Below are 24,478 nucleotides of genomic sequence, written 5' to 3' on the forward strand. Positions count from 1 at the left end.
CAGAATCCCTTTCTCCACTGGTCAGTTACATGTTGGACCTCAAGTTCCTTCTGGATGTGCCACACCAATAGACTTTTTTCAGTTGTTTTTTACTGAGACGTTGATAAAAAATATAACGGATGAGACAAATGAGTATGCTAGGCATAAAATTAGCCAGAAAGAACTATCCCAGCGACCCACTTGGAATAATTGGAAAGATGTGACGATAGAGGAAATGAAGGCTTTTCTTGGTGTAATACTAAATATGGGCATTGAATCACCCCAACTTGCAGAGTTATTGGTCCATGGATTTTGAGTCTCAAATACCATTTTTTCTATCTGTTTTCAAAAGAGAAAGGTTCTTGCAAATATTTTGAATGTTACACTTGAAAAACGACCAAAAGTCAAGTAAAGATTTGAGAACAAGAACAGAGAAGGTAAACTGCTTCTTGTCATACCTTGAAATGAAATTTAGGGAGAGATTCTGTCCTGGAAGAGAGATTGCTGTTGATGAGGCTGTTGTTGGTTTCAAGGGAAAGATACACTTCATCACATATAATCCTAAAAAGCCAACAAAATGGGGTATTCGTTTATATGTCCTCTCAGATTCAAAATGTGGTTACGTACATTCATTTGTCCCTTATTATGGAGGAATAACATCTGAAACGTTGGTGAGACCTGATCTCCCGTTTACTAGCAGAATAGTTTTAGAGCTTCATGAAAGATTGAAGAACTCAGTACCTGGTTCTCAAGGTTATCATTTCTTCACTGACAGGTATTACACTAGTGTCACTCTTGCAAAGGAATTGTTCAAGGAAAAAACACACTTGACAGGGACAATAATGCCCACTAGGAAAGATAATCCACCTGTTATCAAACATCCAAAGCTAATGAAAGGAGAGATAGTGGCTTTCAGGGATGAAAATGTAATGCTTCTTGCGTGGAAAGACAAGAGGATAGTCACAATGCTCAGTACATGGGACACTTCAGAGACTGAGTCTGTGGAAAGGAGAGTGCATGGTGGTGGGAAGGAAATAGTTCTCAAACCCAAGGTCATGACCAACTATACAAAGTTTATGGGGGTGTTGATATAGCTGATCACTACACAGGCACATACTGTTTTATGAGGAAGACTCTAAAATGGTGGCATAAATTGTTTTTCTGGGGGCTTGAGGTCAGTGTTGTAAATTCCTATATATTGTACAAAGAATGCCAAAAAAGAAAAAATGAAAAACTGATAACGCATGTAAAATTTATTAGGAAACTAGTACATGATCTTGTTGGAGAATTCAGAGATGGTACACTAACTTCCAGGGGTAGATTACTATCCACTAACTTAGAGCAACGTTTAGATGGAAAGCTCCATATAATCACACCTCACCCTAACAAAAAAACACAAAGATTGTGTTGTTTGTTCTAACAGAAAAATCAAAGGAGGAAGAACAGAGACGATTTATATTTGCGAAACATGTGAATGTAAACCAGGTCTTCATGTGGGTGAATGTTTCAAAAAATATCACACCATGAAAAATTATAGAGCTTAAAATTACTCTTTGAATGTATCAATAATTTGAAATATAAAAAAAATCCAAATAAATAAGTTTGTATGAAAAGAAACTCCAGTTTTTTATTCTACTGCCGCGCTTTGTAAAATCTGGGGTATTTAAAAAATTAAATCCCGAGTAGAATAAAGGAATCGAGAAAAAAGCAAGCGAGTGCAAAGGGTTAAATATATATATATATATACTGACCTTTCCCCCCAAAAAAAAAATTTACTGAGAACCTGTTACGTGCCAGGCTCTGTGCAATGTACAAGGGATGGCACAGGAAGCAAAAGCAAGCACCATCTGCTCTCGGGGAGCTTCCAGCAGGGAGAGAGCAGTCAATTAAATAAACATAAAGGGTACATGGTGATTAATGCTAGGAAGAAACAGCACCAGGTACCCCAAAGTTGCATCACAAGTTGCATTGATCTGGTTTGGGGATCAGGAAAACTTCCCTGAGGAAGCAGTGTTTGTACTGAGGTCTAACAAAGTCATATAAGTTAATCAGAGGTGGAAGTAGAATTAGGGAGCAGAAGCATTTCAGGTAATACAAACATCAGAGTAGTGTCTTGTGGTGGAAAGCTGTGTGAGAAGTTTGAGGAAATGGAAGAAGAGCAGGATGATTGCCCCTAGAGAGCAAGGGGAAGGATGGAGAGAGAGGTCAGGGAAAGTGGACCAAGCATGACATTGAAGGCTGTGGTTTCAAAGGTTTCACATAATAGGACACCATTAAAGAGCTTTTAGCAGGGCAAGTTAACTCTCCCACTCAAAACACACTATACTTTCAGTTCAACCTAAAACTTGTCTTTAAAAGTTCATTAATTTTTTTAATGACAGAGAATGAAATGAATGAGATGCTAGATTATCCACTTGTTTCTCATCCCCCTAAGTCCACTCTCCGACCTTCTCCACCCTGCATGAGGGCTGATTCCTATTGACCACATAACCCGGTGCCTTCACCCTCTGGTTTCCCATTGGGACCTGCCCATGGGAGACATCTGCTGATCAAGGGGAGGAGATCCGCTCCTTATTGAATCACCCTGAGTTGCTATTTGCCTCCACCAAAGGTCCTCTCCCTGCACCTAAGGGTATTTATTCCAGGTCCTGATAACTGTTCCCTCTCTTTGCCCCTTCAGGCACATGGGTGACAAGATAAAAGTTTCGAGATGGACTAAATTAAATTACAACAGGTAGAAGGAACAAGGAAGAAGAGACAAGGAGTTAGTCAACAGAGTGAAGATGCTTCAACAAGTGAAGATAGCAATACACCCACCACAGAATGTTTTAAAGCTGAAATGAGGCAATGGATGTTTAGTGCCTGACTCAGATAAGAGGGTTCCACAAAAACTTGAAGCATTTCTTCTCAGAAATGGAGAAGTGGTAGAAAGCAGATACAGAGATAGGCGGGGACTGCCTTGCTGGCTGTGGGAGAAGTGTAGAAGAAACCCATTAGGATTGGGGAAGAAATTGATTAAAAAGGAAGTCAGGCCTGGCCCATGTGGCTCAGTAGTTGAGCATCGACCTATGAACCAGGCGGTCATGGTTCATTTCCCAGTCAGGGCACTTGTCCAGGTTGCAGGCTCGATCCCCAGTGTGGGGCATGCAGGAGGCAACCCATCAATGATTCTTTCTCATCATTGATGTTTCTATCTCTCTCTCCCTCTCCCTTCCTCTCTGAAATCAATAAAAATATATTTTTAAAAAACAACAAAGGAAACCACAAGATTACAGCGAACATTTTTGTTCTCAGGGGAAATGGTTTTAGTTTTTGCCCATTGAGTATGATGTTGGCTATAGGTTTGTCATATATGGCCTTTATTAGGTTGAGGTATGATCTCTCTATTCCCACTTTTCTGAGCATTTTTATCAAAAAAGGGTGTCGGATTTTATCGAATGTTTTTTCTACATCAATTGATCTGATCATGTGATTTTTGTCTTCCAATTTGTTTATGTGATGTATCACATTCGTTGATTTGTCAATATTGTACCAGCCTTGCATCCCCAGAATAAATCCCACTTGATCATGGGGTATAATCTTTTTAATGTATTGCTGGTAGGAGAAAGATAAGTATCACATGATCTCACTCATATGTGGAATCTAATGAATAAAATAAACTGATGGAAAAAATAGATCTAGAGACATAGAACCATGAACAGACTGATGAATTTCAGAGGGAAGATGGAGGTGGGGGTTGGGAGGAGAGATTAACTGGGGAATTTATATGCATATATGCATAGCCCATAGACACAGACAGTAATGTGGCAAAGACTAGGGAGGGGAAAAACAAAAACAAAGAAAACATCTGTAATACTTTCAAAAATAAATTTTAAAAAACTAAAAGAAACATTTTTTAAAAATTATAAAGCGAATAAGAAAACATCTTTAAAACAATTGCAAAGCTCCCAGCACCCAGAAAGTGGGAGGGTCATCCTTGCCTGTTTCAGCTCTAACTTGGGGTCTGGGCCTCCCTCTACTTGTGTCACACGGCGAGTCCTCCCTTCCCAGCTGGACACTAATTCCTGGAGGCTCACTGCAGGCTTGTGCCCACCCAGGGCCCGGATGAGCCCTCTCCGTGTCCCCTGCCCGGATGGAAAACAGGAGGAAGCAAAGAGGGTGACGTCAGCAGAGGCACACAGTCTATGGGGAAGGCCAGGGACCAAGACTGTCCCCCTGGTCCCTCCTCCTTTCCTGTCCTTCAGAGAAGGCGTGTCACTGTGCCATGGCTCCCGTGGCCTGCCCACCTCAGGGACCGCATCCCTCGTCCTTGGTGAGCAGGGACCGCATCCCCAGACCTTGGTGAGCAGCAGCTGAATGAAGCACAGATGAACAACTTTCCCTGCAAAAGGCTATGGAGGAGAGGAGAGGGGAGGGAGGTTAAACTGGGAGGGGTCTGGAAGCAATCATTTGGCTAAGCATCCGGCTCACAAGGCACATAGACCTGAGGGTGGTTCAAACGCCAGAGGAAGAGAGGAAATTGGAGTGCGGTAAACTCTTGGCGTCTCTGTTTCTTTCTCTGTGAGGTGAGAATAAAATTCCTGCATCTCACAGAATTGCTGTAAAGGAACACACAAGGCAGGCCCTCAGTCAAACTCCTAGTGGTTCTCAACTTCAGCGGTCAAGGTGGGACCTGAGAATTAGCATGTCTCACAAGTTCCCAGGTGATGCTGGCGTGGCTGGTCAGCACTGCCATACCTGTGAGCGGTATGACTAGGGCACATATTCGGTGTGTGCTTAACTTTTACGGAACGGCCAACGTGATTGTGCCATTTCACATCCCCCTTGTGGTGTCTGAGAGTTCCAGTTGCTCCACATCCTTGCTGACAGGTAGTCTGGTCGGCCTTTTAATTTTAGTCATTTAACAGATGTTTAATGACACCTCATTGTGGTGGTCACTTGCATTTCCCCAATGACTAATGATATTACCCATCTTCTCATGCTTATTAGTTACCCATATATCTGTTTTGACAAAATATCTATTCAAATATTTAGCTCAATTTTTTAATTGAGATTTTATTTTTTTAATATTTTAAAAAATATATTTTTATTGAATTCAGAGAGAAAAGGAGAGGGAGAGAGAGATAGAAACATCAATGATGAGAGAGAATCATTGATCGGTTGCCTGCTGCACGCCCCACACTGGGGATTGACCCCACAACCCGGGCATGTGCCCTGACTGACAATCAGACCGAAACCTCCTGGTTCATAGGTTGACGCTCAACTACTGAGCCACGCTGGCCAGGTCACCTAAGTATCTTTCACAGCCCAAAGGACTGAATGAGATTAAGCTCTGTGCCTCAACTTCCCTGTGGGTAAAATGGAGATTATAATACACCCCCCACAGAATGTTGTAAAGCTGAAATGAGGCAATGGATGTTTTGTGGCTGAGTCAGATAAGAGGCCTCCATAAAAATTTGAAACCTCTCTCTCAGGCCTAGCAGGAGGGGTATGAAAAGCAGACACAGCGAGGGGCGGGCTGCCTGGCTGGCTGTGGGAGAAATGTAGAAGAAGCCTGTTAGGATTGGGGAAGAAACTGATTTAAAAGGAAGTTGGTCTGCTGCTTCCATCTCCAAAAGTCCAAGGTCACTTCCTCTGATGCAGTCATGTCCACCCACTCCCACAGTCTACTCAGTAAGTTGATGCCAAGCTCATTCTGGGGAGGCAATGGGCAGAGCCTCCTGTGAGTCACCAAAGGTCCAGTTCACCACCAGTCTCGGGCTGGCAGTGCCCTCCAGTAGGGATGGTCCCAGGGACTTCACTGGGGTGACCCATTACTGCTCTGAGCCTTAACCCCCGCTGTCCAGGGAAGACTCTGGATTAGCCAGGGCTCCCACAGCGGTGGGCGGGATCATCTGAGGAGCATTATAAAAACACAGCTTCCTGCAGCTCAGCCCTCAGAGCTCTGCACTCTGGTGCTGAGGCCTAGAGACTCTGTGGTGCAACCAGGTAGAAGCATCCAGAAGGTTCTGTGGGTAAAGGCATGGCCACCAGGAAGCCCACTCTCTGGGGAGAGGGAAGTGTCAGACCACACTCACCTCTCAATCCCAGCGAGGGTGTGAGATGCAGAGGGAACAGGCTGGGGCCTGTGGGTCTTGTTTCTGCCCGTGAACTGCAGGGGAGGGCGAGGGCCCAAGAGGCAGCTGGATGCACCTGGGGTGGGGCTGGGGTGGGGGGAGGGCATCTCCACCAGCGCCTCCCTCCTCCTTTTCCAGGGGCTGTGGCTGGACAGAGGCTCCTGCTGCCTTTCCTCTCCTGAAGGAGCCTGAGCTGGTCCTGCTGCTGCCCCTTCCCCTGCAGTGAGAGAACCAGGCTGAGAGGCACCCAGAGAGGCAGAGAAAAGGAGAGCGAGGAGAGACAGAGAGGTGGGACTGGCTCCTAAGGAGATGAGAAAGTCCCTGGCAGAGACAGGGAGTTGAGGTGGGAGGGGAGAGGGCCAGGCAGCCAAGGTCAGGACCACATCCGTCAGCATGAGATGGGGACTGGGGGGCCCATATCATGGCTCTTGGTCACTGACCACAGGGGAAGCTCTTCTGCAATATCAGAAAAGAAGAAGCCAGATTGTAGAAGGAAGTGCTGTTCATCCCGGGGCAGGCACGTTTGGGGCAGGCTCCCCCCAGCCAGTCCTCGGAAGGAGCTGATCCTGCCCCTCCCGGTGGGCAGACTAGCCTGAGGCCGCCCCTCCACAGAGCCTCCCCTCCACCAGAGGCTCTGCTTCTTTTCTCACCCGCCCGCCCGAGGAGAGCAAGGCGATGGGTCTGCCCCTGCTGCTGCCCCTGCTGCTGCCCCTGCTGCTGGCAGCATCGCTGCAGGCTGGTGAGTGGCCAGGACGTCCTGGCTCTGACCAGGGCCCCAGGGGAGCCCAGGGAGGGGCTGTGGCCAGCCAGGCTTCCCACCTGCAACAAGCAGTGGGCTGGGCTGGTCCCACAGTGCTGGGTCCCCCACGTCCCTCACCCTCCTTTCTACCCGCCCTGGAGAGGGGGACACCCAGCCAGAGGGCCAGTCCTAGTATCTGTCACACTTCCGCCCACAGGCGAGGGTGCCAGATGGGCCGGGGTTATCTTCTTGGTCCCTCCAAGTGGCTTCAAAGTCCCTCCCTCCTCCAGGTGGCTCAGCAGAATGCATTTTAAACTCTGATCATGGAGTCTACCAACCAAAGCGCCTCTCAGCCCCTGAGGGTGGCTCCATCGACATCCCCTTCTCCTTCTGTCACTCCTGGGAGTTGGCCAGGGTTCCCAATGTGCGTATATCCTGGAGATGGAAAGACTTCCTTGGAGAGTTCATCTACAACACAACCCCGCCGTTCACCCGTGAGGATTTTAAAAACCGCCTCTCCCTGAACTGGACAAAGGGCCAGAGGCATGGCTCCCTCCGGATCTCTAACCTGCGGAGAGAGGACGAAAGTAAGTACTTCTTCCGAGTCCGGTTGACCACACGGAAAGGCGTGAAGGAGTGGCAGTCCATGGAAGGGACCCAACTCACCATCACCGGAGGTGAGTCCGCCGCCCCGGCCCCTGGTGCCCCCGGCCCCCAGGACTGTCCAGGCCTTCCTCTCAGACTCCTCTCCCTGCCCCTGCCTGCTTCCCAGGCCTCTGCCACCTTGGCCTTCTTCACCGTAACCTCCCCCAAACTAGGGCTGCCTTCCTTGCCCACCCCCTCACGGCCCCCATAGATCCAGCCCCAACCCCATCCCCAGGCTTCAGCACCTTCCGGGCTCCCCGGTTACCCTCCCTTCTTGCTCCAAGTTGGGGCTGCAGCCCTGCCTCCTGCCTTCACCTTGGCCCCTGGTAACACCCCAGCACCTGTTGTCCCAATCTCCCTGCTTCCCAGAACATGACCCTGAATGCTCCCTCCCCAGTCCCATTTCTTTATTCTCCTTCCCCATCTCCCTCTTCCTGTCTTAATCCTCTACCTTCCTTGCCTCTCTCAGGGCTCCACGCCCCCCCCCCCCCCAACATTGGAGCCTCTATGCTGTCCCCTTCTCCATCCTGCTCCTGCTCCTTTGTCCTGGTTGTGAGAGGCCCCTCTGCAACAGCAATAAGGGCAGTTCCTGCTTACTGTGCACTGTGTCCGGCTGAATCCTTGGTATGCATTGCCCTAGTGAGTCTGCACAATGACCCCACAATAACAGTAGGTACTGCTATCATCTTTATGTTACAGATGGGGAAACTGAGGCTTGCAGAGCCTAAACACTGGCCCAAATTCCCACTACTGGTGCAGACAGGATTTGAACCCAGTGTAACCCCAGAGCCTACTCTCTTAACCACTAGCCTCTTACCTCATCTATTGACTTGATCATCTTGTTATCCTGACCTATTTTTAACCCAATATGGGGTGTGTTGCATTAATAGTCCTTCCTATATTAGTTAGTGAGGCATGGAATCTTAAACATGGGTTTTCCTGTCTCCAGGGCAAATACTGGGTGATTCCACTTATGTGAGGTATCTAGAATAGTCAAATTCACAAAAACAGAAAGTGGGATAGTGGTTGCCAGAGGCTGAGGAAGGAGAGAATGGGGAGTTGTTTAAATGGGATGGAGTTTTATTTTGGAAAGAAGTGTATGGTGGCAAGAGTTGCACAACAATGTAAATGTACTTACTGCCACTAAATTGACTTAAATATGGTTAAAATGGTAAATTTTATGTTGTGTGTCTTTGACCACAGTAAATGGGTGTTTTTTTTAATCCTGTGGTCTAGTTATCCCTATTTGTAGGTGATGAAATGAGGTTCTGAGGTCACACCACTGATCGGTGGTAGATTCAGGATTTGAACTGAGTAATGTGGATTCTCAGCATTCAGCATTTCACCTTGTTACTCCCCTCCTGGTGTAAGAGCTTCAGCGGGTTGCTCCCCACCCCCATTGTTCCCCAACCTAGGGAACAGGATGTGACAGTTTCACTCAGATACCTCCAATCCCCTAAGGAAGAATTTGCTTGTTTCTCATGTCTTCTCAGCCACCGAGAAAACCACCGAGGACCCCACCAGCACCACCACCACAGGTGGCCTCAGTGTCTCGGGGGACAAAGGGAGATCAGGGTTTTGGCCCTTGAGTAAGGAAGTTGTGGTCAGCATGGCAGTGGCCAGCACTGTGCTCAAAATTGCAATTTTGGGACTACCTCAGAATTGTAATGTAAATATCTGTGTTTTCCGATGGTCTTACCGCTGCTGTAGAGCCTAAGACCATCGGAAAACACAGATATTTACATTATGATTCATTAACAGTAGCAAAATTACAGTTATGAAGTAGCAACGAAAATAATTTTATGATTGGGGGTCACCACAACATGAGGAACTGTATTAAAGGGTCGCGGCATTAGAAAGGTTGAGAACCACTGATTTATTGCCACTCTTCCAACTCCATGGATTCTTGCTGTTCAAGCAGATCAAGCTGTCCAGCTTTCTCCTCATTCTATTCTCTGATCAAACATCTCCTCAGAGGCTTTCCCTGACTACCCACCCCTTAGAACTGTATCCCCTTCTCAGCCTGTTTTTTTTCCCCTCATATCACTAACCACAACCTGTATTTGATTTAGTCCTATTATTGTTGTTGTTTACTTGTCCGAATAGAATGTAATATCCATGAGGGACAGGGAGTTTGTCTAACTTGTTCACTGTTGTATCATGGTGCTTGAGACATAGCAGGAGGTAAATAACTATTCCTTGAATAAATTAATGTCAGATGACTGTGGTGTTACTTCTATGTCCTGTACCTTCTCTCAGCAACCTGCAACCTCATGAGAAATAAGCAATTAGCCAAAAGCTTGTCCCCTGTTTGCTGTTGATTACATTTGCATAACTGTCACTGTTAATATTTCACATTTACAGTAAGGCAGTATGATTTTCAATGTAGTTTCCAAATTTTATTTGGGACAACTCTCCCAAGGATATCCTCCCCTTTTGTTAACGAAGCCCCCAGAGGTGGCACAGCTGGTCCGTGCTTGGTCCTAGTTTGGTTGCAAAAATAGTGATATTGGTGACAGCAGCGGCACAAGCACTCTGTCCTGGACGTGAGCACCCTGCTCCTGTGACTCTGGCTGCCTGGGTCCTCTCCTCATCTAGACGGCAGTTCCTTGGCTGGGGGGTTGGGTGGGAGGGCTTCCCCGACACGAGTCCAGTGTCTTCCGGGGCTCCTCGTTTCTGGCCACAGGACCCTTTGTCTCCGGATTCCAGGCTTCCCTGACCACCCTGAAGGGCGCTCCGTGACCAGGCACGACCACGTCGGCCGTGCCCAGGACCCTCTTCCGGCTCCGCTCCTGAGCCACCGGGTCTTCACTCAGGGCCCGCCAGAAGTCCTCGTCCCCATCGCGTTCAAACACGTCGCCCACCACGGCTACGGTGCCCAGGGCCGTGCCCGCCACCATCACGCTCACGTCCCGCTGGCCCCCGTGGCCGGGCGTGGCCCACACCTCGAGTCCCGGCCCCAGCCGCAGGGGCCGCTCCTCCCCGAGCCCGTGGGGAAGGTAGCGGCCCCCGGGGAGGCAGAAGTCGTGCGAGACCAACAGAGCGGCCCCGGGAAACAGCCCCAAGTTCCCGATGTGATCCGAGTGTCCGTGGGTTCCCACCACCAGAGTCACGTCCGCGGGGGCCACGCCCTGCCCCGCCAGGGCCCCCAGGAGCATCTCCCGAGCCCAGGGGCCTCCGGTGTCCACGAGGATGGGACCCCGGGCTGCCTCCTCCAGGGCGGTCTCCGCCTCGCCGCTCTCGGGCCGGGGCAGTCGGCGGCTGGAGGCGCGGGGCGGCAGGATGAGGGTCACAGAGCCGTCGGCGCGCACGGCGCCGCCCACTCCCTCGGGCTCCGCGTAGCCCCGCAGTAGAACGACCACGGAGAAGGGGTCGCCGGGCAGCCGCAGAGGGGGCTCCCCGCGCAGCGGCTCGGTCCGCACCACACTGCTCATGGCCGGAGGAAGTGGGGCTGCGGGCCAATGTCCAGTCCCTTAGGATTCCCACCCTCGCCGGAACCTCCCAGTCTCAGTTCTGGCCGCCCCCTCACTCTTAAAGTGGTATCGCCCTCAGCCCCCTTCCGAGGATGGATGGTATCGCCCAACCTTTTCTTCCAAGGGAAGCCGCGCGTCTTTCAGTGTCTTCGGGGGTCCCCCCGCCTTGCCACCCCCTCGTGGTAGGTCCACACTCATCACCCTCCCGAGGAGGTCCTTTTTAGTTCCTTCCCTATAACCTAAGCCGCTCTCTACCTTGGACCCCGTTTTACGCCCCTTAGGTTCTGAGGCAAGGATGGAAACCGGGAAAACGCGAAGGATTTTGTCCTCTGCGAGCTCCCATAAGCCCAAGTATGGCGGCCGAGACGGCACTGCCCACGGAATTCTAACCCGGCCGCTTTCTCCGGCGAGCGCGGACCCGGACCCCGGCCTAAATACTGTCCTCGGCCTGGTATCCCTGCCAACTTCCTTGGGCTGCAACATGACAAAGCACCATATGCTTCCAACAGGACGGCAGCCAACAGCCCTATTCTCTGGGCGGGGCGCTGCCACATCAGCCAGCTATGATGTGTGCACGGTAGTTGCTTGAAATTTTGGTTGCAACCGATACGTTATAAAAAGAAAGCTTACTAGGCGATATAAAAAATTTGGCACTTGTGAAACTATGTAACGGGCCGTCGGTGAAATTAATATGAAGTAGACTAAGTGTCTACTCCACCTAACCTATCAGCATCACCCCATCCCCATCCAGTGTCCCCTCTTCGGTCACAGTTTGTGGGCATGTAGCCTTCTGGACGCAGGCGGTGGATATAAGTCGCAGAGAATGCCCTTCTGGCTTCATCCTTGTAAGGGTCTAAAAAAGGGAAAGTGATGTTCCCAAGGCCCACAACTCCATGCCATTGCCGACCTCTGGGTGGGGTTTAGAAGTAGTAGAGATATTTAAAGGGGAAAGCCTTCAATATTGTCTCCACACCTACAGTTAAGGGAGCTAGATGACAGGCAGAGGGGGCTCATCTGTTGGGGTAGGGCTTCTACCTACTGCTCACACCTTTCTCCCCATAGCTATGCTATGCTGTACCATCAGGATTCTGCCTGAGACCAGATGGGAGAGAACAACTACAAGCTTAGGGGTGAGACACATTCACACACACACTCACACACCATTAAAGCTGTGGGGTAGAGAGAGCTCAGACTTCAGAGTGCTCTCCATGACCCCTGCCCTTCCTGGGGGCTCAAAAACGAGGGTCAAAGATCTTCTGGGTCATGCTTGGAGTGGCCTGGTGTGCTAGTCATCTCTCCTTCCTTTTCCTTCTCCTCCTCTTGATCTTGCTCCTCCTCCCCTTCTGTCTTCTCTTGCCCTTCTGTGATCTCCTCTCCAGTCCAAGTTTCCTGTAGACATGCTAAGTTGGGTGATAGAAAACAAGTTAGATATTGGTCCTGTGGGTAGGGGATGTTGTGGCCTGGCAGGAAAGGGACCAGCCCACACACTTACCAGTTTCAGAAGCTGAGAGCACGTGACCTTCACAGAGAAAATGCTGCAGGGGCCGCTCCTGATGGTGGAAGTACCAGTCTTCCACGACTTCTTCAAACTCCTCCAGCATTTTCTCACACTGGTCAGGTGGGAGGGTCAGAAGAGTATCTGCTCTGCTGGGCTTTGGGAACCTTCCTCTTTGCTCTTTACTACCTGTCTCCCCACCCCACCTTGGAGAGGCAGATAGCCAGGAGTTTAAACGTGGCTTACTAGATAGATGTGTGATCCCCATTCATTCAACAAACACTAACACCTGCTCTACTGAGTACTAGGTTATTAAACTCTAAGTTTCAGCTCCTTGTCTGTAAGATGGGAAATGGTAATCAGGTTGTTGTGAGGGCAAAATGAGGCAGCAGCTGAAACGTATGTGGCTCCAAATTTGCACATATTGGTATCAGTAAGTGGTAATGCATATTATTAGTCTCCATTATTACTTCTTGATAAACTCCAGGTGCGTGTCAATCAATGACAGTCCTCACTCTGCCCCCTTCTCCCTGCTTAGAGGTAGAACTCCCTAGGATCTAGTTCCCCTTTCAGGTTCCCTTCTCACCTCCTGGGCGGTATCCTATCCTACCTGCTTCTTGAGGAATGTGACCTCCACACTGGGCTCGTCCCACAGCTCCAGAGGGATCCCCAGATCCACCTTTACTCCCTTCTGCACCAGGCCTTTCAGCGTCGCCATGGTCTGACTCTGCCCCTGTGAGATGGGAATTTGGGATCAGCCCAGCCCACTACCTCAACTTCTTCCTTTCCCTTTCCACCATATCAGTTTTGTCAACCACCGCAGTCTGAAGGGTAAGTTCCATGAGGGTGAGATGAGGGAGTCTAAAGATGAGGAGGGGACACTGAAGAGCTAGAGAAGGGAGGCTCCAGAGGATATAGGCCTAAGCAGTGGGACCCTGCCCTGGGGAGGAGTCTGACCTTGGCATATCTCAGTGAGCCCTTGCGCTCAGCATGAACACTGTAATCCAGAGTTTGCTCACATAAATTCTCCAAGGCCTCTTCTAGCCTTGTCTCTCTGTGGGAAGAGGGGAAACAAAGACTCTTGAATACTGTATGAGCTCCCAGAGCTCTTCTGGGGGTTGAAAGGTGGAGGAGCATCAAGAAGGACTCACGAAACGCTGTAAGGGACGTGTCTTTTCCTCTTGCCCGTGTCCAGCACCTGCCCCAGCTCCAGCACCTCTCGAGATCGTCCAGTGCGACTCAGCTTTTCCTGTAGCTCCAGACTCAGCAGCTTACACACTAGATGTCCAAAGGGACATGAGAGATAAACAAACATGCCAGCAACTCATTCTGCAGATGAGCAAAAGCAGCAGAGCCTGATGGTTACAAATGCAGACTCTGGAGCCAGCCTGGTTTACAGTCCTGACTCAGCCACTTAGTAAGCTGTGTGGCAATCTGCTGTGCCTTGGTTTCTTCACCTCTAAAATGGAGATAATAATAGTACCTCCATATAGGGATGTGGTGAGGATTAAATCCATCCATGTAAAGCCTTTACAATAGTGCCAGCACAAAGTGAGCAGTGTATAAGTCTTTGCTGTTGTTAGGCAGTCATTTATTGGGCTCCTTCTGGATGCACAATAGCAATAGAGAGCAAGTAAGACCCACCATCCCTATCCATGAAACACTGCCAGTGCAGTTGGGGATAAAAAGATGGCAATATGGTGTGATGGTTCCTACACTAGGGATTAAGACCCTAGCTGGTTTGGCTCAGTGGATAGAGTGTCAGCCTGCGGACTGAAGGGTCCCAGGTTCTATTCCAGTCAAGGGAACATGCCCAGGTTATGGGCTCGATACCCAGGAGGGAGTGTGCAGGAGGCAGCTGATCAGTGATTCTCTCTCATCGATGTTTCTATCTCTCCCTTTCCCTCTCTGAAATCAATAAAAATGTATTTTTTTTTTTTAAAAAAAGACCAAGAAACTTAATCTCATTGGGAAATGCAAAATTCATTCAATGGTTACATATTGACTTCCTGCTCGCCTGGGATTTCCTTAAAGGTGAGCATTGCATCTGTTCCACCACTGTCTTTCCAGCACCATCGTGTGACCTGACACGTTATGGGTCCCAAGAAAGGGAGTGGTCTATACAGAAGTGCCAAGTGAACTAAACACGGGAGCAAGTAACTAAAGTGCCTTAAATATGCCAGGTACTACTCTAAGATCTGGGAGACACAGGTACTCGCTTTCCCTCCAAGGGCTTACAATACAGTGAGAGGTGACAGATATGAAAAGAAGACTTCCAAAGGAGGTGACATTTAAATTTTATCTTGGAGAACCACATGCAGAAGTGAGAGGGTTATTCCAGGCAAAGGGAAAAACAGGTGAGAAAGGATAAGGCAGGCTCACTAGCTGCTGAGTACAGTGTGGCTTCCGCATGGGCACTTTGGAGATGGGATTTTGATTATGGAAAAGAAAGAAGGGGAGGGTCATAAAACAAACATATGTTCTGCCCTAACAACAATCTTGGCTGTACTCTAATCACTGCAGGAAGCCTGTACAGGTGTTAAAGCAAGGACTGACAAGACTGGGTCTGTGTTTAGAAATTCTGACAAAGGAGTAGGGGCACAAGTGAAAGGAGAGTAGAGATTAGGTCCAAGTCTTGAGGAACAACGATATAGAAATGCAGGTTAAAAGAAAAAGAATCCAGGGAAGAAATTAGAGTCGGGAAGGCTGCAAACTAGGGAACCAGAGCACTCAATGAATGGCTCAGCTCTGAAATGCCCTCTCCCTATTATTGCTCTCTATTGCTATTGTGCATCCAGATGGAGCCCAATAAATAACTGCCTAACACCAGCTGGGACCCACAAATAGTGCAACCACAGAAGATACTGCTTGCTGTAAAATCCACACAGTACACACACACCCTTTGGAAAGCCTCACACCTATGGGGAACCTCTCCCAGTTGTGTGGCCTCCTCTTTCATTTATGAGCTTCAAGGGCTGATTTACTCATCCCCAAGCCCCGTCAGGAGAAGGCGGGACCGGTAATTTGGGAGTGTCTCTGCCGAGGTGGAGCAGAGGATATCCACAAGGTGAGCCTAACATCCCACTCCTGCAGGATCTCCAGATTGAGGTCTAGCATCTAGTGGCATGAGGGCGGGGGGGGGGGGGGGGGGGGGGGGAGAAACGCGCGCGCGCGCACAGACGCACACACAAGATGCTCAGTAGCTTGGTGATCCCGGGCGGATAGTCTCTGAACTACAATTCCCACAAACCATTGGGGCCCAGACCAGCCAGAAAAAGCGGACTCTCTCTGGATGTCTCATGGGAATTGTAGTGCCATAGATTTGGGATCGCCCTATAGGTTCCCTCCCTTGATCCCATTCGACTTCCGCCAAACTCCACCAAAACCTCCATAAGGTCTTCAAGGAGGTTGAGTGACCCACCCAACACGGTCCATTTGGTCCAGCCCAAACAAAGGAGGTGGGGCAGAGGGATGCCAAAAGAGCTATTCCTTTCAGATACCTTCGCATTTGCTGGGCAAGCGTTCTGTGTCATCGTCCTCCTCCTTCGGCGTCCCAGCCCAAGCTGGGACGTATGCAGTCAAAATGAAAAGCAATATTCCCAACGGCACAGGTCCCATGACAAAGTGCTGCCCACAACCAAACACCCCTTGCCTTCTAACCAACTTCGGGAAGGCAGCGGGCCCTTTTAATTCCGAGGGGGTTGGCGGCAACTTTAATAGTCTCTAGCCTATCACCGGAGGCGCACGCGCAGTGCCGCCCCAAAAGGGGGTGGGGCCATCTGCGCTCAGGCCTTCCCCGCCTGGGTTTTGTGGCGCCTCTGGAAGGTCCTGGCCGCCGGGTAGTGAGGAAATACACAGAAGTAGTTACCACAGAAGTGTTTGCTCCTTACATGTCTATATAAAAACAGAGGTTTTTATATAAGTTCAGGCCGTGAGTCTAAAGAACTTATTCCTGCTCAGAGAAAGGGTAGGGACTTGCTCCTTTTCTCTGCCAGGACCGGCTCCTGGGAGGGGGCGGGCCAACATGGCGCCGAGCGCCGGGTGAGCGGCGCTTTGGCGGCGGTGAGAGTTTTTCGTGCCTGGGGCGCTCGGCTGGCGGGAGGGGGTCGAGTGGTACCATGGCCTAGACCCCTTGACGGGCCTGTGTGGGGACCAGGACGAGGACGGTTGGTTGTGTGTCCGTACGCGTGGGGACTCTGTGTGTTTGCATTGGAGGGATGATGGGGGATGAGGTGGGCTCTCTGCTCCTTTCGAGCTGGACCCATGGCCTGGGGACCTTCGACCCGTTTTCCTGTTGGCTCTAGCTCCAGTTAATGCTCTGTGAAGCCTTTCTGCCGACTCCACTGGCCCGAGGGGCTGTCGGGTGTTGAGCTTTTTCTGGCAGGGTGTTGATGGGTTAGTAGTTCTCCAGGACACGGGGACACGACCGCTTCTTGTACACCGGCTCCAGGCACAGTACGAGGAGGTGTTGAATAAATGTGTTCCCGGCAAATAAGACTTACCAAAGCGGAGGAGAGCTGGGATGTTTTGAGAAGAACCAAATTCTCTTTGGTCTCCATCTTCTCACGCCTTCAGCACGTCCTCACCAGCCCCCACCGACATCCCGCAGTCAGTCCTAAACACTTTTGACATCAGTTTTCCTCATACCAGCTTTAAGCGAGCCCCTTTCCTGTTGGCCAAACAGTGGATTCCAAGGTTGGGTCTGTACTTGTTCATCTTGGTAATACTGGTACCGAGTATGTATTGAGCACTTAGATCTCTAACCCTCACAGTTCGTTCATTTATTCAGATATATATTGAATATTTACAGTGTCTCAGGCAACAGTCTGCTGACTTGGAACACATCAGTGAACATAATAAACAAAGATCTCTGTCCATACGGAGCAGGAGGAGGAGGTGTGGTGGTAATCGATAAGATGATTAACAATATATATTAGATGTTAAATGCCAAGGGGGGGGGGAGGATGGGGGGGGAGTGTGGTATTAAATAGGGTGGTGGAAATAGGCAGTCAAACTGTCATCTGGGAAAGAGCATTCCAGGCAGAAGGAATAGCAAAGGCCATAAAGCAAGAGCAGGTCTATCAGGTTTGAACAGCAAGGAGGACAGTGGAGCTGGATCAAGCTGGAAGAGGAAGGAAAGGAGGTCAGAGATGTAATGCAGAAGAGGGCCTTGTAGACCATAATAAGAATTTTGGATTTTACTGGATGGTAAATGGGGAGCCATTACAGAGTTTGAACAATGACCCAATCACTCTGGCTGCTGTGTTGGGAGTAGAAGTAAAGAGCAAGGGGGGAGCCGGGAGAGCTTCTCAGGAGGCTATTGAAGTTATCCAGGTTATAGATGATGCGGGCTCTGGGCCTGGGATATAAATTTGGCCATCATCACCCTATTAGTGATACTGAAAACAGAGAGGTTGTGGTCACCAAGTAAGTAAGTGTAGCCAGAGAAGAAGAAGGACTTAGTCTAGGACATTCTAACTTAAGCAGGTGAGGAGGAAGAACCAGAAGAGGAAACTGAGGGGTAATGGCCAGTGAGGTAGGAGGAAAACCAGAGGTTGGTGCCACAGTGGAGTAAAAAAAAAAAAGTTTTCAGAAGGTAGTAGTCAGCTATGCTATGTACTGCTTTGAGGTGAAAGAAGATGAGGACAGAGAGGGCCTTGGATTTGGCAATGTGAAGTCATCCATGACCTTGAAAGTTTCAGGGACCTAGAGGGGCAAAAGCCTGATTGGAGTAGGTTCAAGAGAGGAGAGGAGAATTAGAAACAAAATTAAGACAACTTTTTGAGGGAGTTTAATTGCAAGGAGGAGAAAAAAATGGGGTATAACATATAGAGGAAGTGAAGTAAAAGGTTTGTTTTAATGTATAATTTGGTAAAATACACATAAAGCCCACCATCCTAACCATGTTTAAGTGTAGTTTAGTGGCATTGAATACATTCACATTGTTGTGTAACCATCACCACCGTCCATCTCCAGAACTTTTCCCATTGTAAGACCGAAATTCTGTCCCTATTAAACAATAACTTCCCATTCCCCCTCCTCCAGCCCCTAGCAACCACCATTCATACTTTTCTGACTCTGAGTTTGACTACTTTAAGACCCTCACACAAGTGGAACCATACCATATTTGTCTTTTTGTGACTGGCTTATTTCAGTCAGCATAATGTCCTCAGGGTTCATTCATGTTGTAGCATGTGTCAGAATTTCCTCCCTTTTTAAGGCTGTTTTTAAGCTAGGAAAAATAACTGCATTTTGTAGGCTGATGGAAATGATCTGGTAGGTTGAGAAATTGATGATAGCGGGAGATGGGAGAAACACTGGAACAATGTTGGAGGTGGTGACAGGCATGAACCGTTTCTCTACAGTAACATGTGGGAAGGCAGGGTATGTGGTTACCAGTGCTACTTGGTGGGCAGACATGGTGAGAGTCTGGAGGTCCCTTCTGATGGCCAAAGGTGAGGAAGGAGAAAGGTTGTCACACAGGACCGAGGGAGACCGAGTGCATTGAGTTATAGTATGCTTGTCGGGCAGGATAAGGGCCCATTTGAAGTTTATGGCCATGAATTTAAAGTGGTAATTAGCCATGATGGTTGTGTATTTTTCTCATCATATTGAATTGTACAAGAATATAGGCTCAGGGTGGGTATTTAACCAGTACTGTATTTGTGTCAAGTAATAATGCAAGAAGGGATAAAAGAGATGAAAGTATGCGTAAAACAACCTTAGGAAAAAAGTGTTTTCCATATTTTATGGAAATATGGAAACCCAAACCAGGGACAATTTAAGTAACCTGTCCTACTAACACAGCACAGTAATGCTAGGACTGGTATTTAAATTGAGGGTCAAGATCATTCCTATATACCTCACTTGTATAGTGTCTGGCATAGAATCAGAGCTCAATAAATTATGTTGAACTGGATCGAATTGCTACCTCCTTCTGTTACGCCCAATGCTGACTCATGTGGGGATGGACAGAAGGTCCCACGAATTCTTCCCTCCTCACATCCTTATTGTCCTCCATTTGTTGTGGCCTCTCCTAAGCAGACAGCCCCTCTACTTTGGGTCTCACATTTCTTTTTATCTCTTCTGCCCACCCCATCCCCCTGCCAGGGTCTCCATCTCTCCACCCTGGGGCATCATCCTTCAGAGGAGGGAGGAAGAGCTCCAGAATGGCTGAGGAGAAGAAGCTGAAACTCAGCAATACTGTGCTGCCTTCGGAGTCAATGAAGGTGGTGGCCGAATCAATGGGCATCGCCCAGATTCAGGAAGAAACCTGTCAGCTGCTGACAGATGAAGTCAGTTACCGCATCAAGGAGATTGCACAGGTAATCTGGCCCCTCTACCCAGTCCTGCATTGTATTGAGGAGGATGCCCAGGCCCTCTTCTTCCTCGGGGTCTCAGGCTGACATTTGTTCTCCCACCCCAGGATGCCTTAAAATTCATGCACATGGGGAAGCGGCAGAAGCTCACCACCAGTGACATTGACTATGCACTGAAGCTAAAGAATGTTGAGGTGATTGGGACACACAGGACTGAGATGGGCAGGGCGGTGAGAACAGTCCTTCCATGGGCCCCCTTCTCATCCTGCTGTCTTTCTCTCCCTCTCCCCTGAGATAGCCACTGTATGGCTTCCATGCTCAAGAGTTCATTCCTTTCCGGTTCGCCTCTGGTGGAGGCCGGGAACTCTACTTCTATGAGGAGAAGGAGGTTGACCTGAGTGACATCATCAATACCCCTCTGCCCCGGGTGCCCCTGGACGTCTGCCTCAAAGGTTGGGGGAAAGGAGAGCGGGGTGGCAGGGCAAGGAAAGGAGGGGCAATGCTTACGGGTTTAAGGAGACTCACAAGGATGAAACCCTCAGTGTGAGATCCCTGGTGAGTGGCAGGAAGTGGGAACAGGAATGAAAACCCACATTCCTTAGTGTGGAGTGACTCCCTAGCATTCATGTCCAGCAGTCAACTTGATACCTTCCTTCCTCACAGCTCATTGGTTGAGCATTGAAGGCTGCCAGCCAGCTATCCCAGAGAACCCACCTCCAGGTAACCTCCCTGCCCAGAGCTCACCCCTCTGCCTCTCCCTTCTCCCTCCTCCCCCACCTTCTTCTATCTCTCTCAACACTCTTGCAACTGACTGCTTTCCCACCAGCTCCCAAAGAGCAGCAGAAGGCTGAGGCCACAGAACCCCTGAAGTCAGCAAAGCCAGGCCAGGAGGAAGATGGACCCTTGAAAAGCAAAGGTCAAGGGGCTGCTCCAGCTGATGGCAAAGGTCAGTCCTGCTAGGCCAGGCCTCTTCTGGCTCTTTCCCCAAAGCCAGATAGTCACTGGTGAATTGGTGAGGTCAGCCAGAAAGCCCCAGAAGGGATCACGCAGCGTAAGGGAAGCCAGGTCTCCCTGGGTAGGTGTGTAGAGGGTCAAGGTTTCTCTGATTCCAAGGCCTCTTCTGGAGCTTTCTTTTTCAAGCCCATCTTCCCAATTTACACAGGGAAAGAGAAGAAGGCACCACCCCTCCTGGAGGGGGGCCCTTTTCGATTAAAGCCCCGAAGTATCCATGAGTTGTCCGTGGAGCAGCAGCTGTACTACAAGGAGATCACTGAAGCCTGTGTGGGGTCATGTGAAGCCAAGAGAGCGGTGAGGCCCCACCACCCTGCCTTTACCGCAAGACCCCCTCTCTTGGAGGCCTCACCAATTCTTCCCATGGTATCTGCCCCCACCTCACTCATTCCCCTCCTCCCACAGGAAGCCCTTCAGAGCATCGCAACAGACCCAGGGCTCTATCAGATGCTGCCGCGATTCAGCACCTTCATCTCAGAGGGGGTGAGGATTCAGACCCCTCCTCTGCTCCCGTGTGGTCAAGGCCCTAGAATGAGGTTCCAGGGGGTGAGGAGCTGGCAGGGGAAGCTCATCTAAAGTGTCTCCCTGCCCTGTCACTTCTCCCTCCTGTAGGTCCGTGTGAACGTGGTGCAGAACAACCTGGCCCTGCTCATCTATTTGATGCGCATGGTGAAGGCACTGATGGACAACCCTACGCTGTATCTAGAAAAATACGTGAGTGGTCCTGCCTACCCACCTCTTATCCCAGGCTTTGGAGACCTCACTGCCACCAACAGGAAGCCAGTTATCATAATTAGCTGCCTTATCACTTCTCTCTTAGGTGCATGAATTGATTCCAGCTGTGATGACCTGCATCGTGAGCAGACAGTTGTGTCTGAGGCCAGATGTGGACAATCACTGGGCACTCCGGGACTTTGCTGCCCGCCTGGTGGCCCAGATCTGCAAGCATTTCAGCACAACCACTAACAACATCCAGTCCCGGATCACCAAGACCTTCACCAAGGTGAGCCAGAACAAGGAACGTAAGCCCTTTCACATCTCTACCTCAGGGTTGTCACCAGGACAGTGAGCAGTGGTGGGTCAGTTGTGGGGGGGGGATTGAAAACAAGGGGCAGAGGGATTGGGAATGGGACTTGAGCCGTATGCCATGTATATCTGTAATGTCTTAATGATCTACAAGGAAAGTGTGTTTGAGACTTGGGTCCTTACCAATTAGGCTTTCAGGCCCATTTACCTGGATTCATTTTCCATCCCCTTACAGAGCTGGGTGGACGAGAAGACTCCATGGACTACACGTTATGGCTCCATCGCAGGCCTGGCCGAGCTGGGACATGATGTCAGGCCCCAATGGGGAAGCACTGGGGGAGGGAGGCATCATGAGGTCATAGTGGGCAATAGCCTACCACCTGGGAGACTGTGGTGACCCAAGGCCCTGGCTTCTCCCCTTCCTTTCCAACAGGTGATTAAAACTCTGATTCTGCCACGGCTGCAGCAGGAGGGGGAGCGGATCCGAAGTGTCCTGGATGGCCCTGTGCTGAGCAACATTGACCGAATTGGAGCTGACCACGTGCAGAGCCTCCTCCTGGTGACCAGAGCCCCCATGCCCTCCCCCAGCTTCTTCCCACTCATCCTCCCTCCCCACCAAACACACACACACACACACACACACACACACACACACACACACACAATGTTTAGCAAGAATGTGGTCTTTTATTCATTTATCCCATATTTGCCTCATATTCAGAGCAACCTCAGAGTCCAATACTATTTAGCAGATGGAAAAGACTGAGGCACAAAGGAGTTAAATAAATAAGAGGTGTTAACTCCCAAGGCTTTCAGACTGCACTACCCTCATGCTTCTGCATCACTGTGGCCCATTCTGTGTAAGGCAAATGCCCTCTGGACCAAAACTACCTCTCAGGTGTTACCAGGGTATTTAGCATGTTCTCTGTTCACACCAATTGGCGCCTATGTTTTCTTATGAAGAAAACACTGCTATGCCAGCAGTTTGGCCTTCAACAAGAACATACTGAAATGATAATATCCTTTTTCAAGCCTTCACCATACTTCTGAGAATCCCAGCCCTCTTCCTACCTGCTTTTTTTTTTGCTTTATCTCTACAGAAGCACTGTGCCCCTGTTCTGGCAAAGCTGCGCCCACCACCTGACAATCAGGATGCCTATCGGGCAGAATTTGGGTCCCTTGGACCCCTCCTCTGCTCCCATGTGGTCAAGGCCCGGGCTCAAGCTGCTCTGCAGGCTCAACAGGTCAACAGGACCACTCTGACCATCACTCAGGTCAGTGACAGTCCAGGGAGGAGGAGGGGTGACCAAATGGAGAGGAGGAATGAAGAAGAACGAGGGGGAGACAGAGACCTAGTTTGCATGGGGATGTGGAATTACAGGCATGCCCATGCTGAGCGCGAATTTTTTTAAAACCCAGGGCCCTCTGAGTCAAAAGTTTTGGAGGCAGCTAGACCCCCACCCCAGTGAGACCAACTCAGAAGCAAGACGAGCCCTTTTTCTTAGACGTTGACATTTTCTTCTTGCCTCTTCCTCCTGCAGCCCCGACCCACGCTGACCCTTTCTCAGGCCCCTCAACCTGGCCCTCGGACCCCTGGCCTGCTGAAGGTCCCTGGCTCCATTGCACTGCCCGTCCAGACACTGGTGTCTGCACGAGCTGCTGCTCCACCTCAGCCTTCCCCTCCTCCAACCAAGTTTATTGTAATGTCATCGTCCTCTAGTGCCTCATCCACCCAACAGGTATGTAGAGCCCTACGGGACCAGGGATGATGGGAGGCATGTCACCATGCTGTCCTGAGAGGCCCCAGAGTAGAGCCCAGTCACCTCTGGGCCCAAAACAGGAGCTAGAAGGAGCACTTCCCAGGGCCCCAAAGCCACAGCTTCTCCCCCTGAGGATGAATCAGAGGACTAATTATTTGGTTGGAGCAAGTGAGGTGTTCCCCCAGGTCTGGGGAGTAGTGAGGATGCAAGATAACCGACACTGACTTTCCGTTCTTCCCCCAGGTCCTGTCCCTCAGCACCTCAGCCCCTGGCTCAGGCTCCACCACCACCTCTCCTGTCACTACCACGGTCCCCAGTGTGCAGCCCATTGTCAAGCTGGTCTCCACTGCCACAGCTGCACCCCCCAGCACTGCCCCCTCTGGCCCCGGCAGTGTCCAGAAGTACATAGTGGTCTCTCTTCCCCCAACAGGGGATGGCAAAGGAGGCCCCACCTCCCACCCTTCCCCGGTCCCCCCCCAATCCTCAGCCCCTTCCCCACTTGGGGGCAGTGCCCTCTGTGGGGGAAAACAGGAAGCTGGAGATAGCCCCCCTCCAGCTCCAGGGACTCCAAAGGCTAATGGCTCCCAGCCCCCTGGATCTGGCTCGCCTCAGCCTGCCCCTTGATGCTGTCACACAACTGCCAATCTTCTCTTCCCAAGATTCTCTCTCTCTACACACACACACACACACACACACACACACACGCGCACACACACACACACACACACACACACACACACACACGCGCGCGCGCGCGCGCATGGTGGAAGGAAGTAGTCATCTGCTTCCCTCACCTTCCTTTTTAGATATTGTACAGCCAGCTCATAATAAAAGTTTGATTTGTAAGTTCTGATTCACCTCAGTCCTTCCTGTGTCCGATACAATGGAAGGATCTAACCTGTTGAGCCCTCGTGG

General features: G+C 50.0%; 4 protein-coding genes across 6 annotated transcripts; 2 read left to right on the top strand and 2 right to left on the bottom strand.

Moving 5' to 3' along the window:
* Positions 1 to 6,617: 6,617 nt before the first annotated feature.
* Positions 6,618 to 10,029, top strand: LOC307110582 (paired immunoglobulin-like type 2 receptor beta; the record flags this gene model as incomplete). The annotated part of the gene is made up of 4 exons (XM_079789752.1): positions 6,618 to 6,834; positions 7,125 to 7,511; positions 8,973 to 9,082; positions 9,967 to 10,029. Exons 1-4 carry the CDS (start codon positions 6,771 to 6,773, stop codon positions 10,027 to 10,029), a joined length of 624 nt encoding a protein of 207 aa, XP_079645878.1. The 5' UTR covers positions 6,618 to 6,770.
* MBLAC1 (metallo-beta-lactamase domain containing 1) lies at positions 9,527 to 10,948 on the bottom strand. Its single transcript, XM_079781676.1, has one exon. The coding sequence runs from the start codon at positions 10,911 to 10,913 to the stop codon at positions 10,074 to 10,076; it is 840 nt and encodes a 279-aa protein (XP_079637802.1). The 5' UTR covers positions 10,914 to 10,948; the 3' UTR covers positions 9,527 to 10,073.
* Positions 10,949 to 11,591: 643 nt separating this feature from the next.
* On the bottom strand, positions 11,592 to 16,178 carry CNPY4 (canopy FGF signaling regulator 4). The gene is made up of 6 exons (XM_079781663.1): positions 15,948 to 16,178; positions 13,599 to 13,725; positions 13,405 to 13,501; positions 13,058 to 13,180; positions 12,445 to 12,562; positions 11,592 to 12,352 (listed from the first exon to the last, which is right to left on the bottom strand). Exons 1-6 carry the CDS (start codon positions 16,063 to 16,065, stop codon positions 12,198 to 12,200), a joined length of 738 nt encoding a protein of 245 aa, XP_079637789.1. The 5' UTR covers positions 16,066 to 16,178; the 3' UTR covers positions 11,592 to 12,197.
* Positions 16,179 to 16,430: 252 nt separating this feature from the next.
* TAF6 (TATA-box binding protein associated factor 6) lies at positions 16,431 to 24,213 on the top strand. 3 transcript variants are annotated; one of them, XM_079779831.1, is made up of 15 exons: positions 16,431 to 16,509; positions 19,558 to 19,772; positions 19,874 to 19,960; positions 20,065 to 20,218; positions 20,430 to 20,486; positions 20,593 to 20,712; positions 20,929 to 21,074; positions 21,183 to 21,260; positions 21,390 to 21,491; positions 21,598 to 21,780; positions 22,039 to 22,113; positions 22,237 to 22,362; positions 22,904 to 23,077; positions 23,345 to 23,542; positions 23,807 to 24,213. In XM_079779831.1, exons 2-15 carry the CDS (start codon positions 19,617 to 19,619, stop codon positions 24,185 to 24,187), a joined length of 2,037 nt encoding a protein of 678 aa, XP_079635957.1. In that variant the 5' UTR covers positions 16,431 to 16,509; positions 19,558 to 19,616; the 3' UTR covers positions 24,188 to 24,213. The 3 variants fall into 3 exon arrangements, with proteins under 3 accessions (XP_079635957.1, XP_079635959.1, XP_079635958.1); XM_079779833.1 differs by having other exon boundaries at positions 16,473 to 16,488; XM_079779832.1 differs by lacking the exon at positions 16,431 to 16,509 and adding an exon at positions 16,520 to 16,613.
* Positions 24,214 to 24,478: the final 265 nt, after the last annotated feature.

The sequence above is a fragment of the Cnephaeus nilssonii genome (genome assembly GCF_951640355.1).
Source record: "Cnephaeus nilssonii genome assembly, chromosome: 2".
In the NCBI taxonomy this organism is placed as follows: domain Eukaryota; kingdom Metazoa; phylum Chordata; class Mammalia; order Chiroptera; family Vespertilionidae; genus Cnephaeus; species Cnephaeus nilssonii.

Excerpts from the sequence above, each read along its gene's own strand:
- TAF6 (XM_079779831.1), top strand. The coding sequence starts at position 19,617 with ATGGCTGAGGAGAAGAAGCTGAAACTCAGCAATACTGTGCTGCCTTCG. Across the intron at positions 20,219-20,429 it reads CCTGGACGTCTGCCTCAAAG|CTCATTGGTTGAGCATTGAA; the intron begins GTTGGGGGAAAG and ends CCTTCCTCACAG. Across the intron at positions 20,713-20,928 it reads TGCTCCAGCTGATGGCAAAG|GGAAAGAGAAGAAGGCACCA; the intron begins GTCAGTCCTGCT and ends CAATTTACACAG.
- CNPY4 (XM_079781663.1), bottom strand. The coding sequence starts at position 16,065 with ATGGGACCTGTGCCGTTGGGAATATTGCTTTTCATTTTGACTGCATAC. Across the intron at positions 13,726-15,947 it reads CTTGCCCAGCAAATGCGAAG|TGTGTAAGCTGCTGAGTCTG; the intron begins GTATCTGAAAGG and ends TTGGACATCTAG. Across the intron at positions 13,502-13,598 it reads CACGTCCCTTACAGCGTTTC|AGAGACAAGGCTAGAAGAGG; the intron begins GTGAGTCCTTCT and ends CTCTTCCCACAG.
- MBLAC1 (XM_079781676.1), bottom strand. The coding sequence starts at position 10,913 with ATGAGCAGTGTGGTGCGGACCGAGCCGCTGCGCGGGGAGCCCCCTCTG.